Source organism: Pogona vitticeps, chromosome 14 (genome assembly GCF_051106095.1).
Source record: "Pogona vitticeps strain Pit_001003342236 chromosome 14, PviZW2.1, whole genome shotgun sequence".
Classification (NCBI taxonomy): domain Eukaryota; kingdom Metazoa; phylum Chordata; class Lepidosauria; order Squamata; family Agamidae; genus Pogona; species Pogona vitticeps.
This window is the reverse complement of record NC_135796.1, coordinates 11744882-11759218: the sequence shown is the minus strand read 5'-3', so window position 1 is coordinate 11759218 and position 14337 is coordinate 11744882. Positions and strand designations below refer to the sequence as shown.

At 46.7% G+C, this 14337-nt stretch overlaps 2 protein-coding genes across 5 annotated transcripts in view; both read right to left on the bottom strand.

Moving 5' to 3' along the window:
- Positions 1-1093: 1093 nt before the first annotated feature.
- Positions 1094-5207, bottom strand: GP1BB (glycoprotein Ib platelet subunit beta). The gene is made up of 2 exons (XM_020805462.3): positions 4795-5207; positions 1094-2818 (listed from the first exon to the last, which is right to left on the bottom strand). The coding sequence occupies exons 1-2, from the start codon at positions 5035-5037 to the stop codon at positions 2210-2212; spliced, it is 852 nt and encodes a 283-aa protein (XP_020661121.3). The 5' UTR covers positions 5038-5207; the 3' UTR covers positions 1094-2209.
- Positions 5208-11533: 6326 nt separating this feature from the next.
- The window catches only part of SEPTIN5 (septin 5), a 70031-nt gene continuing 67227 nt past the window's right edge, over positions 11534-14337 (bottom strand). For all 4 annotated transcript variants that reach the window (XM_072983390.2, XM_072983387.2, XM_072983388.2 and 1 more), the window contains exon 11: positions 11534-14307. In XM_072983390.2, coding sequence (XP_072839491.1) covers positions 14251-14307 — 57 coding nt within the window. In that variant the 3' untranslated portion in view covers positions 11534-14250. The remainder of the gene's footprint in view (positions 14308-14337) is intronic.

The window sequence follows — 14337 nt, the reverse complement described above, 5'->3', positions numbered from 1 at the left end:
TTGATGAATCGGTTGTACATTGTCCGGTCAATTAGATCGCTGTCGTCTTGCGCCTACTGAACACCAACAGCAGCTTATGTGACTTGAGAATGATTTGCACCACCGCCTAGAACCATTTTGAAGACCCAACAGGGCAGTAAACCCATAAATCTATGAGCTTGCACTTCTCCACTTGTCTGAGTCAGCAAACAGCATGTTGTCTGTCATGCTTCTTTGGCTGCGTCAGGTCAGACACGACAAGCTGCTGATTTGAAAAGTCACTTATTCAAGTCACTGGGGGTAGGTGTGATTTATCCTCCCGTTTTTGCAATGAGCCAAGGGTGGAGAATTCACAAAAGGCTCAACTCAGCAGCTTTTGAAAAAAGGCAGGGAACAGATCTCTGATCATATAGGAGTGTGGTTACACGCCGGGGGGGGGGGGGGGAACAGTATTTGAATTCAGTTTAGTATGTTTGAAAACAACTTTTTTAAAAAAATGACTGCATGACACACATGGAAGTGAAGATATTTTTACTGGGAAATATGATGTGGGTTGTTTGTTGTTGTTGGAAAGTGAAGTATTTTACTCAGCTGCAAGAGGGTCATTTATTTTAAATTGCTTGCAAAACTTACTTATTTTGAATTGTTTTGGCATATGTGAAGGCCTCTCTCAGTATAAATTGTGTCTTTGGGGTTTGCCACTCACTGGAGTGCCTTTTGTATGTCCTTTCTGTCTCCACCCCAACGTGTTTGTGTATGTGTCCCTTCTTCGTAAACCTAGAAGTGATGATCTAGCCAAAATGTCTCTGGTCAACTTCAGCCCCAGCTGCTGGTTCCCCGCTCCCTCTCCTTCTCCACCCCCTCTGTGTCTGTGTGTCGCCTTCCTTCAAAAGCCTAGTCAATTGTGTGTCTATCTTTCTCCATATGCACGCTATCAGGCTGCAGGGAAACCTCTGGATTTTTTTTCCTGTCTGTCATTCTGTGTGAGCGCTATGCCAGATTGCAAGAAAAAAAGAAAAATATTGAAAATAACATCACCCCAGCAGCAGCTGTTGTGAAATTACTTCAAACGCATTGCTTTCATTTGTGCGGTCCATGTTTCCAAAGAGGATGCTAGTCTCAAACATTTTATTAATGAATAATGACAACAGAAGTTTTTGAATAACAAAATATCAGGATAAAGATCTATTTTAAAGGGTTTTAAAAAGAGGGGATTCCACTGGGGTGCCAGAATGATTCTAATAAAATTTTCTCTTCTTGGAGAATTCTGGGTATTGAAGTCTAAAAATAAGAGTTCATTTCCTCCTGATAATTTCCTGCCTCAGCAGTAGCTGTGAAACCATCCATGGGTCTTCTTCTGTCTGGACTGACCGTATCAGGAGGCAAAGTTGCCTCAGGCCGCAGCTGCTGGGGGGGGGACTACATTAAGGTGTTAGAAGACAGCTTTCTACCAGAAAGTGAATACCGTATTTTCCGTGTATAAGACACCCCCATGTATAAGACGCCCCCCACTTTTCTAATCCAAAATTAAGAAGTCTAAGTGGGCTTAGCAAGTGCAGGGGAAAGGGATCAAAGTGCTGCAGGATCGCTTTGATCCCTGCTTTCCCCTCCCCTCGTTTTTGTTCTCTCCTTAGCTTACTTCCATGTATAAGACGACCCTCAATTTTTAGTCTAAAGATTTTAGACAAAAGTATCGTCTTATACATGGAAAAATACAGTAGCTTTCTTTTCCCTTAGCTAACCTGCTGCCTTCCACTGTAATGGTGGATGCTTTCCCACAGCCAAGATGGAAGAAGATTCAACAGCCAGTCCAACGAGGATTCGTTATCCTTTTTTCTTTAATGGAACGAGAAGGAAAAAGGGAGGCTGGCAGTACTCATGCCACAGGGGCTGTAGAATCTGCTCCATGTTTTCATCCAAACTTTAAAAGCGGGTACCCAAAGAGTATTTGGGGGCTATGTTTCAGGACCTCAGAAAGCTCACATAAGCAGCTGTCGCCTTGAGGGGAAACCCTAGATTGCCCTTCATTGGAAGGAGACAAATGGTTTTTCTCAGGGTGACGTCCTGTGACGTCTGTTTTTCCTCCCTCTCTCCAAGAAAAAACCTCTCCAAGAAAAAACCTGCCCCATCCTACCTAAGACCCCAAGCTCTTCCCCAACAAGAGCAGGGGTTAAGTGTGTGAAAATGGCTTTTCCCAAAGGCTGAATCGTGGCGAGTCCCGACAGCCACTCTATCGGCCCCCTTTCCTGGCCGTCCCCCAGGGATCCCCATGTTTGTAGATCTCATGAGTTGCCCCGCTGGCTTCCTTGGCGATCTTTCGGAACCTGCGCATGTAGACCAGGACGAGGATGAGCAGCACCGCTTGCACCAGGAGGAAGAGGAAAAGGCAGATCTGGGAGAAAAGGGCCAGTCGGCAGTATTGGTACTGGCAGGTGGCGATGATCTCGTCCTCCATCAAATAGGCGATGATCCTGCCTTGCAGATGGGAAGGGGAGGCGCACTGGAGGTTGCGGTAGAGGGTCCGGTTCTGCTGCCACTGGAGCCAGGAGCGCAGGTAGAGGATGTGGCAGTCGCATTCCCACGGATTCCCCCACAGATGGACCTCCTGAAGGTTCTTGAGGTTGTCAAAGAGCCCGCTGGGGATGAACGTGAGCTCGTTGTTGTTGAGGTAGATCTTCCTGGTCGAGGGGGCGAACGAGGAGGGGATGGTGTCCTCGTTGGCCTCGGTCGACATGCAGTCCACGATATCCTCGGCGCACCGGCAGAGTTCAGGGCAGGAGGTTGCGGCAAGAGGGAGGGAACCGAGGAGAAGAAAGGTCCAGAGAAAACTCATCTTTAGCTGTGAACACACACAAGAGTCTCCGCTTAGAACACGACACAGGAATCTCCATTTAGCACCTAGATGTTTGGGGACTCCAAGGCCTAGAAATCCCAGCCAGTAGTGGCAAAGGCTTCTGGGAGTTGTAGTCCAAGAACACCTTGGCCACCACTAAGGAGCCAGACACCACAGCCTTCAAGGAGAGCAAGGGCTGGGAGGATGTTTCTGGCCACAGATGGAACTGGATTTCAGAGAGAGCTTCTCGGGGGCCATATGGAAGTCAGAAAGACCGGCCTCAAATAAATGACCCTCAGATTTTAACCTAAAGCTCAGGCTGTCCAACATGAAATCTTAGGGAAGCCTGCCGGACTTCTAGAATGGGAAAAACTCTGCACAGAAGCTGGGAAGCCTAGGGAAGGGGAAGAAGACCCTTCGGGAGCTCCAGAGGGCGAGGCATGGATCCGAGAGGGTCCCCAACTCCTGACTCAAGAAAATCACAGATGGGACCATCGTTTGATCCGCCAGGGTGTAATGGCGTCATAGCTCTGCGGGTCAAAGCCCCAAGACTTTTTGATGAGCAGGAATGAGGTCCCCATGGCCACCACCCTGCCAGTAAGGATGGTCTGCCTTTCTCCTCACCCCCATCCTGTTTCTTCCCAGTTTAACTGTAATCCTCACAGAACTGGGAAGGAAAAATCAGTTTCCCCAGCAACCACGTAATCTGTATTTCCTAATGGGGAAATGCAGTTTGCATTGTGAGCAACCTCTGTTGTTAGGCATCTTGACCCATTGGCCTTACAAAAGACTTGTTCCTCATAGAGAGGGGAACTGCTAAACCTACTTGCTGAAACGGATCGACACAGCTGCATTTTTGTCTATGGGCTTCTCTGCCCTTTTAGAGACTATCGTGGGGGATCCCTGCATTTTGAAATGGACCATTATGCTGTTTTTCTTGAGTCACCGATTCAATATGTGCATTACCAGCAATGCACATATTGAATCAGCGACTCAAGAAAAACAGCAGAAAAATGATGCTCAACCTTTCCCAAGGCTGAGTCCTCCTGAAATCATTAGCATTATAATCATCAGCATCATCTTAGAATTACAGAGCTGGAAGGGACTCTATGGACTTTCAAGTCCAGCCCGTCAAGAAGGCACCGTGGGGGAATCCAGCTCCCAACATATGGATCCATAGACAGATTCTTAAACCCCTGAGTTATCCAGCAATTTGTGTTGGACTACACACTCCATAATCCCTGATCACAAGCCATGCTGCATCAGATGATGGGAATTGTAGTCAGACAACGCCTGGGGATGTTTTTGTGCGAAAAAGGAGAACCTGTGTCAAAGAGCTGGATCTCCCAAGATTAAGTGATCTTGAGGGATAAAGAAGGTTGAACCACAGCCTGCCTATGGCACTAAAAATGCAACAGAAATGAATATATACCTAGCAACTGGCTACCTTTTCACAATACCCCCCAAAAAATCACTGTGCCATAGGGCTGACTACAGTATGAACTGATATAAAGCAGTCTGGTTTTAAGCAGGGTGTTGAAGGCACATCTCTTCCAACGGATGATCAAGATGGGTTTAATTGCTTTGGCTGTTCTGATGCTCGCCATTTCAGAACCCAATCTGGTGCTCTGTGTCTTTGTTTGTTTGCTTAATTAATTTTCACCTGGTCTCCGTTTGTCTGAACGACATTTGCTAGCCAGCAATTTTAAAACTGCAGAGGTGGAAGGGACCCTATGGATCGTCGAGTCCAGCCCTTGTCTAGGAGGCACAGCGGGGAATCGAACTCCCAACCTCTGGCTCTATAGCCTGATGCCTAACCTACTGAGCTATCCAGTCATTATTCAATCTGGAATGCTGGTTTTTGTTCTTGGAAAAGTCTCAAGTGAAAAGAGGAGGAGGAGGAGGAGAAGACCCAGAACCAGGAGGAGGAGAGAAAGCAAGCTTCCCATGTATCAGACAAAAATGAAAGGCTTTCGACCTACCTCTTTGGGATAGCTCCCCTCCGGACCAAGGACTGAAGATCTGGTAGTAGATCGTGTGAGAAGCAGCAAAACACGCAGCAGAGTGTTCTCTCTGAAGTCCCCCCCATGTGTGCTGGGCAGATAAGAGAGGTGCCTCTTCCTTTTTAGGCATTCTCCGGGGATCCCACAAGATCTGCCTGCCCCTGAGCGCTCTTCTCCAGCTGATGGAGGGGCTTCCCTTAGCTTCCCACTTGAAAAGAGCATCGCTCCAGCAGCTATTTGCAACTGGGACCAATTCTGGACGCAAAGCGATCCAGAGTGTTTCAAAGACTCTCCGAAATTCACTGGCACGGCGCGGTGGGGCACGTGGGTTCAGATATAAGGGCATGGGAACACTGCTTTTTTAAAGAAGAAGAATTCTGAGGATTTCCCAGGCGGACCGGCCAGTGGCTGGGGAATTTGGGAGCTGTAGTATGAAAAAGCGGTGGCGCACAATGACTCCTGGTCCCCCAGGAGCAGCAAATCAGCTCTGGCTCACAACCTGGAATTTAAAAGATCTACACCAAGTGTCGAACCCTCTCCTCAAAATGGGTTCAGCACCTTAGACACCTTCTTTAAAGTGCAGACTAAAATCCAGAGCGGATTTTCCAATGCCACCAACCTACACACACACACACACACACACACACACACACACACACACACACACACACACACACACACACACACACACACAAATCCAGAATGTCCAGCCTCTAATAAAGTAAGGGTTCCTCGTATATAATTCCACTTACTTTCTAGTAAGTCCCTTTAGTCTTGATCTGGCCTCTGCCAAGCAGATTTGAATGCCGAGAAGAGAGAGCAAACCATTTATTATTTTATATTTTTTATATTTACTGCCTGTCCTTTGATTTGGTTTGGCTTCAGGTGCCAAAATAAGACTCTTGGAGAGGAAGCATATTATCATACACAGAGATAACTGCTTACTTCTCTGCCTCAGCCAGCAAAATGTCTTGGGCGGCCCTGTTCAATCCTACGTAGGCAGACTTGTGAGAAAACGTCACTGCATTCGACAAGATTTATTTCCACGGAAACAGAATGTGAGGTGGTCTGCCAGCCCCTCGCTTGTGCTATAGCACATTTTCAAGATCAAACAAAGAGTTGTAAGGTGAACACAAGTATTAATCCAGAGTGTAATGCATTCTTATTTTTTCCCGACCGGCTGTCTTTAAGAGCAAGATCAATAAAGGGAAATATGAGTTGCAAACAAAGTGTGACTCCAAAGTGTTTGCAAAACAGTATAAAATAGAGTAAGATGGCAACACACTGTTGATTAAAACCCAACTTAATATATTAAAACCCAGAAGGGCCAGAGGACTTTGGGAATCATAGTCATATATATATATAATTTCTCTTGTAGGTTAAAAAGCTTTTTCTTCATGCATTAGCTTTCCGGTGTATTTCCCCAGAGCTGTGCTTCCAAACCTGTGGTTCCCCAGATGTTCCTGGACTAAAACTCCCAGAAGCCTTAACCACCAGCTGTGCTGGCCAGGATTGCTGGGAGTTGTAGTCTAAGAACATCTGGAGACCCAAGGTTGGAAACCACTGGCCTGGGGAGACTTTCTGAATTGCAACATACGATTCCCTATTTCTACTTCTCAGCAAACTCATTTCATGTAAGGCTTGGTTGGCTAGTACTTCCTTCTAGCAGGAAAGGATTCCTTGATGCGGTGCCCGCTTGTGATTGAGGAGAGTTAAGAAGGTCTGTTCCCTACATATGCAGCCAGTTCTGGCTGGAAATGCTCAAGAGCACCCACTGATCCTGACTACCTTTGTGCCAGGTATGGGACTATGTAACAAAATAGGCAGATAACCAGTCAGGAAAAGAAAACATAACAAATTATTCCATTCACGTTTATATATGAAGCTGTGTGCAACAGTGGGAAGTCATCCCCAGATATTTTATCCACAGGATTACGGAACCAGAGTTAGAGGGGATCTCAAACACTATCTGGTCTAACCCGCTGCTGAAATCAAGGATGCTTTGTGGCAGCATCCTTGATAGGTTGGCCATCTAGACCAGTGGTTCTCAACCTTAGGTCACCTAAGTATTTTTGGGCTGCCATTCCCAAAGCCTTCACCACCAGCTGTGTTGCCCAGGATTTCTAGAAATGCCAGTCCAAGAACACCTGAGTTAACCAAAGTTGGGAACCACCTATCTAGACTGTAGTTCAGAACCACATCTTGGAGAGATGACTTTGTTTGAAACTAGCTTCTGGAATCCCCCCAGCGAGCCCGGCCAGTGAGAGATTCCAGGAGCTGGGATCAAGAAAGTAACTATCCCAACCGTCTAATTCAGTGGTGTCCAACCTTGGCCCTCCAGATGTTCTTGGACTTCAACTCCCAGAAATCCTGGCCAGCAGAGGTGGTGGTGAAGGCTTCTGGGAGCTGTAGTTCAAAAATATCTGGAGGGCCAAGGTTGGACACCACTGGTCTAAATGAAGGCAAATCCATCTCTCCCCAATGCCATGTGTTTCACTTTCCAACTGTTCCTTTTCAAAAGCCAGGATCCTTGTCCGTAGTTTTCATGGCACACACAAAAATGCAGAGACTGGCAGTAAGCAAACGCATAAAACTGATGTTGGCGAAGGAGCGTTGACCACAAAGGACATGGACACACTCTGATAGACTCTTGGGAATAGTTCCAAAACATGAATCTTCCCGGATTAAGAAATATGGATCACCACATCCTGGAAAGAAGGAAATGCGACATGGTAGAAGATAACAAGTTCTGTGCATGGGGTTGCCATCCCAAACTCAATCCCACTGAAGAACCAAATTGAACAATCCACTCACTCCGGAAAACCCAAATGTCTTATATTTGTATCTCACTTTCCCTCTAAAGAATTCGAAGGTTTTGTGTTTGTTTTTTGGTTCCTTTGCATTTCCTCATTGCATCCCTACATTTTTATCCCCCTAATAAGCAGGTGTTGACCGGGCCGGTGGTGATCTGCTGAAATTGATCAAGAAAGGCTTGAAGGACTGAAGTATCGTATTTGCAAATACACAACATAACGGATGCCCACTGGTTCCAGGAGTCCAACGGTGTTTGCTCCAGTGATCTCCACCTTGCCATGATGCAAACCAGAGACCATCCCATTGAAAGCAATGGGGCCTTCCATTGTGCCTCTACGGCCACTGGACGAAGCTGTGACAAAAGAGGAACTGCATGCCTAACAAACAATTCTGTATAGGCTGCAAACCAACAGTGTGATGGTCATTGACTCATAAAGCTAGAGAGAGCTCACAGACCGTCCCATGCAGTGAATGCACTAGACCAGTGGTTCCCAGTCTTGGGTCCCCAGATATTCTTGTGGAGATTCTCCCAAAAATCCTGGTCAGTACATCTAGCGGTAAAGGCTTCTGGAAGTTTTAGTCAAGGAAAATCTGGAGGCCCAAGGTTGGGAACCATTGCACTAGATGCAGGGAACCCATTAGTACATCTAAAAGACATGGCCACGCAAACTGACCACTCCAGAAAGGGACAGACCAGCTCTGCCTCGAGGACTGTTTTTATTGTTGATGTGGGTGCTCACCATCAAGCTGTTTCTCCTGACAATCAGCTGAAATCTATTCTCCCACGAAGCCATGAGATCTAGTCCTACCCTCTTGGAGAGCAGAGAAATCTGTATAACGGGGACAGATGATGTTGGGCTTCTGGCATCCACCCAGGTTGGCTTTTTTAGCCACCTTGAGATATCAGAATTCCAAACCAGAGCCATAAACAAAAGATACTGTATACCCTTGGAATGAAAGAACTCCAAGAAACTGGTTTTTGAGCACCAGACATGGGCAGAATCTCACCCTTCTTCCGTCCGGACTTCCTTGCTTTCAGCACTGCAATATACGGACGCTCCTTGGTCTTAACGTGAAGGACTGGACCTCAGAAGGCCTTGATAATCATGGCGAGAGGCCATAGCTTAGCAGTAAAGGGCATGCTTTGAATCCAGCAATGTTTTCCTACACCATGACTCTTTAGTGTATTTCTGACCCAGAAATGTTGTCATGAGCCACCAAGCCGCCTCCAACTTATGGTGGCCCTAGGAATAAGTGATCTCCATGATGTCCTGTCCTCAACAGATGTGTTCAGCTCCTGTAGACTCAAGCCTGTAGGGAGTCATCTCTTACTTGGTCTTCCTCTTCTCCTGATGCCTTCAACTTTTTCCAGCATTAGGGTCTTTTCCAGAAAACCCTGCCTTCTCATGATGTGTCCAAAGTAGGACAGCCCCAGTTTCGACATTTTTGGCTCCAGAGATAGTCCAGGCTTGATGTGATCTAGGACCCACTTGTTTGCCTTTCTGGTGGCCCAGGGTATCCGGAAATTTCTCTGCCGGTAAGCACCACATTTCAAAATAAATCAGTTTTTTCTCCCCTGTCTTGCTTTCTTCACTGCCCAGCTTTCACACCAAGACATGATCATACAAGAGTGTGAATGTGGATCCATAACTACCATTTCTGTATTCAACTTCATGCGAGTACATCTATGAGTTTAATCCTCTCAAAGACCATTTCGATTTCTATTTTCTCCAAAATAAATGTATTTAATTTTGTGTTCCCTCCCTGGAATGTGGTTTTGGGATATATCACAAAGTTCTCAGGACTGGAACTGCAACTATCAGAGAACAGAGTGTCAGTGGGGGCACCCATTTGAAGAAGTGTGAGGTAAAAATCATTTGCTAGATAAGGTCACAGCAATCAAATTCCACATTCTGTCACAGATGATTTTGTTCAACAGACCAATTGACCACAATGCTGCATGGTTTTCCTTTTGTTTTTAAGTTTACTTCACTGATCAGTTCCGATAGTAAACATTATATTAATAATAATAATAATTTTAATAAAATGGATATATTTAAAAGGTTCTGTTCTCTTCGATCACCATGAAGAAGAAGAAAAAAAATGTTCAACGGAAATGTACAAAACAGGAAAACAAAACAAACCCAAACAAACAAACAAAAAGCAAATACAGAACAGAGCAAGGCGAGTTTGGGTGTCACGGAAGCAATCACAACAAGCTGTGTGGTTTTACAACATGAGGGTGGCCGAGCCCTTCGGAAGACCGAGGGAACAAATCTCCCTTCGTCTTCCCCATTTTCTGGGATTTACACATAAAAAAGGCGTGTAGAGGAACTCAGAGCAACCTGGGGGGGGGGAGACAATCACAAAGCTAGTACTGTTCAGTGGCCCACCATGGTCCACAGAAGCTGGCGCCAACGTTGGCACCATAGGAGGCACACCGCATCTGCCCGCCCACGCCCCCCAGTGAGGCACATCATACCTACGACCTTCTCCACCCACTCCCACAAACACATATCCCCCCCTCCCGTGTACGGGATTTATGGAAGCTCTCCCCTCGCCTCGCCACCCCTTGAGAGGTTTCAAAACACCACACACCACACAGGGATCCCTCAAGGGCCGACGTAAGGAAGTGGAGAACGGCGCCAGTGCAACGTGGAAAGCCAGAAAGCGGAGGGAGTGGGAGGGGGGACACGGACCCTCATCTGCATCCTTTGTTTCAAGCTCATCCCATTCATGGCAGTGTTTAAATTAGAGCGGGGCGGCTCTCCAGCTCTTAAGGAATTTTGCATTTTCTTAATTTTTAGCCTCGAGATGTCCCCGAGAGCCTGTTCGGAAAAAAAATAATAAATAAATCAGTAGCTTGTAGGGCAAGGTGAACACAAAAAGGGGTGGGGGGGGAAGCCTGATCTTCTAGGATTGGGAATTTGAGCACTGATTTATGGTTGACCAATGAAAAAGTACTTTATGACCCTCCTGGATCAGTGGGCAAACAACAGATCCCTGCCATGTCTGTCATACGGCTATGAAATGCCAGCTTTGATAAACCCGCTGTGCTTTCTTCTCCTGTTTCCTTAGAGCCAGTGGTGTCAGTGACACAACCGGACCGTCATTTGTATGGATATCAACACCATGAGAACCACAAGGTGCCCCAGCTCCACAAGGAGGACCATGTGGCCAAGAAGCCAGCAAAGTTCAATTCTCCATATGCTGCCAGACTACAATTCCCATCATTCTTCAGCAGTCGCTATGCTTAGCTCAGACGAACGAGAGTTGCACTCCAGCAACATCTGGAGGACCACATGTTTTCATCCTCATTTTGACTACCATCCATGAAGGCTCCATCATTAGAAATAACTAGGGGGTGGCCTGATTTCCAGCTCCCACCATGGGTCTTGTCATTCTGCCTCTCGTCAAACATCAAAAGCATCAATAGTTGCATTTAAAGCGTCGATATGCGCTGGGAACCAAAGGGGAAACGATGCAACAACAGTGAGGGTGGAGAAAACAGGTGGACCGAGAACTTCAGAGCGTTCTCCTCCCCTTGCCTTTGCTGTTCCAGTTCAATGGTTAGACTACTACGTATTCTTCTGCTCATTCCTTCTTCCTTCCTTGGCTTCTTCCTCTTATTAGATAGAGACAGGCCCACTCCTTGGCTTCTAGAGTAGACCAGCAGAAGAGAAGTCAACTTTAGGGGATTCCCTAAATAAGTTTTGGGTTCTGCCTCCTCCGCTATTCCAGGGTGGATTTCCTGAAGCCATAAATACAGTGGTGCCTCGCTTTACGATTGCCCCGCATTATGACGAATTGCAAAACGATGGTCTAAATGGGGGAATTTCGCTTAGCAATGATCGGTTCCCTGCTTCGGGAACCGATTCTTCGCAAAACGATGTTTTTCTAACAACTGATCGGCGGTTTCAAAATGTCCGCCGGGTGCTTAAAATGGCTCCCCGCTGTGTTTAGGGACGGATTCCTCGCTCTACAGGCAGCGAAAATGGCCGTCATATGGAGGGTCTTCACTGGACGGTGAGTTTTTACCCCATTGGAACGCATTGAACGAGTTTCAATGGGTTTTTTTATTTCGCTTTACGATGTTTTTGCTTAACAGCGATTTTCCTGGAACGGATTATCGTCGTTAAGCAAGGCACCACTGTATCTCGTATTCTAGCCTTACCCAATTACATGATTCCAGAACAGTTACACCCTGTTTAACAGCGATACATACTAGTACTGGACCGGTGCATTCTGCTAGCAGAAATGCTTAACATTCTTACAGACGGCACAGTCTCATTCAGCCAGAGGCAAGGGCTTCTCAAGAGAGTTTTTTGGGATTCAAACTAACCGAGAGACAGCAAAGTCCACCAACTTATGTTTTAACCACACATGGATACCCAGCATTGTGGCACTGTCATGTGGGTTTCTCTGGAGCCCAGCCTTATCAGGAAAACCCACACAGACAGCGGTTCCTCCTCAGAGGACGTGAGATACAATATGAAAGAAGCACAACTGGAACAAGGTCATCGCTGTAGGAGAAGAGCAGGCTTATCTCTCTGCAACAGCATAGTCTGCCTTCTGGGCAAAAACATATATGCCCCCCTGGACCGCCAAACAGAGCACGGGGGGAGAAGGGAGGGCGAGAAAACTATACAAGGCCCTTTAATCTGCTTTTCAGAGGTCATTTCTCTATCCGAGGAACTGGAAGCCGAGAAAATGGTGAAGTAGGAGAAAGGCAGCAGGGATCCTGAATTTGCAGGTCCACGATTAAAGCCTGGCTTTAAATTAAAGCCTGCTCGCCTCCCCTATTATGGTGAGATGGGTTTCCTTTTTGACTTAAATGATCACCATCACCATCATCCAGACTTCTTTTAAGTGTGTTAAATGATGCACACAAAACTCTGAGCTTCCCTGGTGCAGAAATGTGGACTTTGGGCATTCGGAAAAAACAAGCGTGGATCGCCACTGGTGTACGTTCACGAGCCACAGCAGAAAACCCTGTCTGATCAATACAGCTTCTCGTGGTTTCACCTCCAATAACATGTTGCCTATTTTACACTTCCTCTTGTGTCCAACAACCTCGCCTATTTGGGGCCCCGGCGCATCCCGGACTTTTTTTACCCACAACCTTGCGAGCATGGCCTCCTCATCTTTAGACTCTTGAGCCCATGACGCAGCGCAACGGCGTTCACTCAGGAAGAAGGACGCAGAAAAATGCAACACATGGGATGCTGAGCAGATCCAAGCCATTCCATGTCCCATAAACCCACTTCCCATCCCTTAACACAACTCTACAGGCGTAGGAAGCAAAATGGCACATTTTGCTTCAAACCCCATTTCCACGCGAAACTGGGTAGAAACCTCAGAAAGAGGAGCCAACGGGGGGAAAGAGTAGCACTTCAAGAGGCAGTGGGTGCCATATGCACCAAATCATACTTTGATCTGGGAATCCAGTCTTGCATAAGAAGGCAGTGCTAGATTGCAAAGCGACGTCACTTAGTATAGAGCACAGATGATTCATACGTGATTCTGGGGTCGCATCTCTCTCCGAAGACAAGGGCAGTGAATGCTGTTTTTTAATACAATCCCACGCAAGCCGGTCCCCTCCAGCCCTTTCTCTCCTTAGTGCAAAAGTAATTTGAGTTTCTTAATAAGGGAAAGCATTGTCCAACTAGGAATGTTTGGGCCAAACCCTTGGAAAACACCCACCCTTCCTCCAAAATCCAACCAGCTTTTTTGCTTCTTCACTCTAAGAGGCCGGGGAAGGTGGGGGGGGCAATATAGAGACTGCCCCCCAGGCATGGGGTCTAACTGGTCAGCTCCTCTCCTAACCGCCTCTGCAACATTTTGTTTGGGGGAAACAGTAGGACTGCTGTATCTGCGGGATCAGTAACCGCGGTTTCAGTTATCCACTGCCTCAAAATAATAACCGGGGGAAAAACACAGAATTGTTCACTTCCAAGGTGTATTACCAGAACTGGGCATTAGAGGGAACCAGAGATTATGTTTTATATATAGCGTTTGCATATCCGCGGATTTCAGCATCCACGGGGGTTTGGAACTGATCCCCCGTGGATCCCGTAGTCCTACTGTACTATCCACTTTGGAGGAGCTTACCGTGACCTCGGAATGGTAGGAAGAGGGAAAAAAAATAAGGAGGACAGGTTACAGAGGGGTTGGGGAGGGAAGAAGGATCACAGCACCTTAGTTAGGAGTAAACATTTACGTGCATTTTCACAGAGTCCTCAAAATTCATATGCCATAGAAACGCTGATTTTTTTTCTCTTTAAATACCAGAAACACTCTGTCACAAGAGTTTAGTACATCTAGGAAAGAGTGGGGAACAACGGGAATATTCTGAAGACAGGAGGGGCTCCTTAATAAACTGGACGCCACCCTCTCTCCTCTCCCTTCGCTCCAACCTCCTGCTAAAGAAAACATGGCTACCATCGGATTAGACAAGAGAGCACATGAGAGACGTCGTCACCCTTGTTCACAAATGGTTTTTTTTTCTGTTTGTTTTTTTGCAATGGGGAAGTCCTTCCCGGTGTGTGTCCGCACGTCCTGCCGAACTGCAGATGGCAAAAAGGATGGTTCCCCTTTTGCCCTTCGATGGCGAGGCTCCTCTCACTGGTCTTGCATCTGGCGCTGCATTTTCTGCAGCATCTCCTGCATCCTCCGCAGCTGCGAGAAGAAAGAGGGGAAAAAAGATAG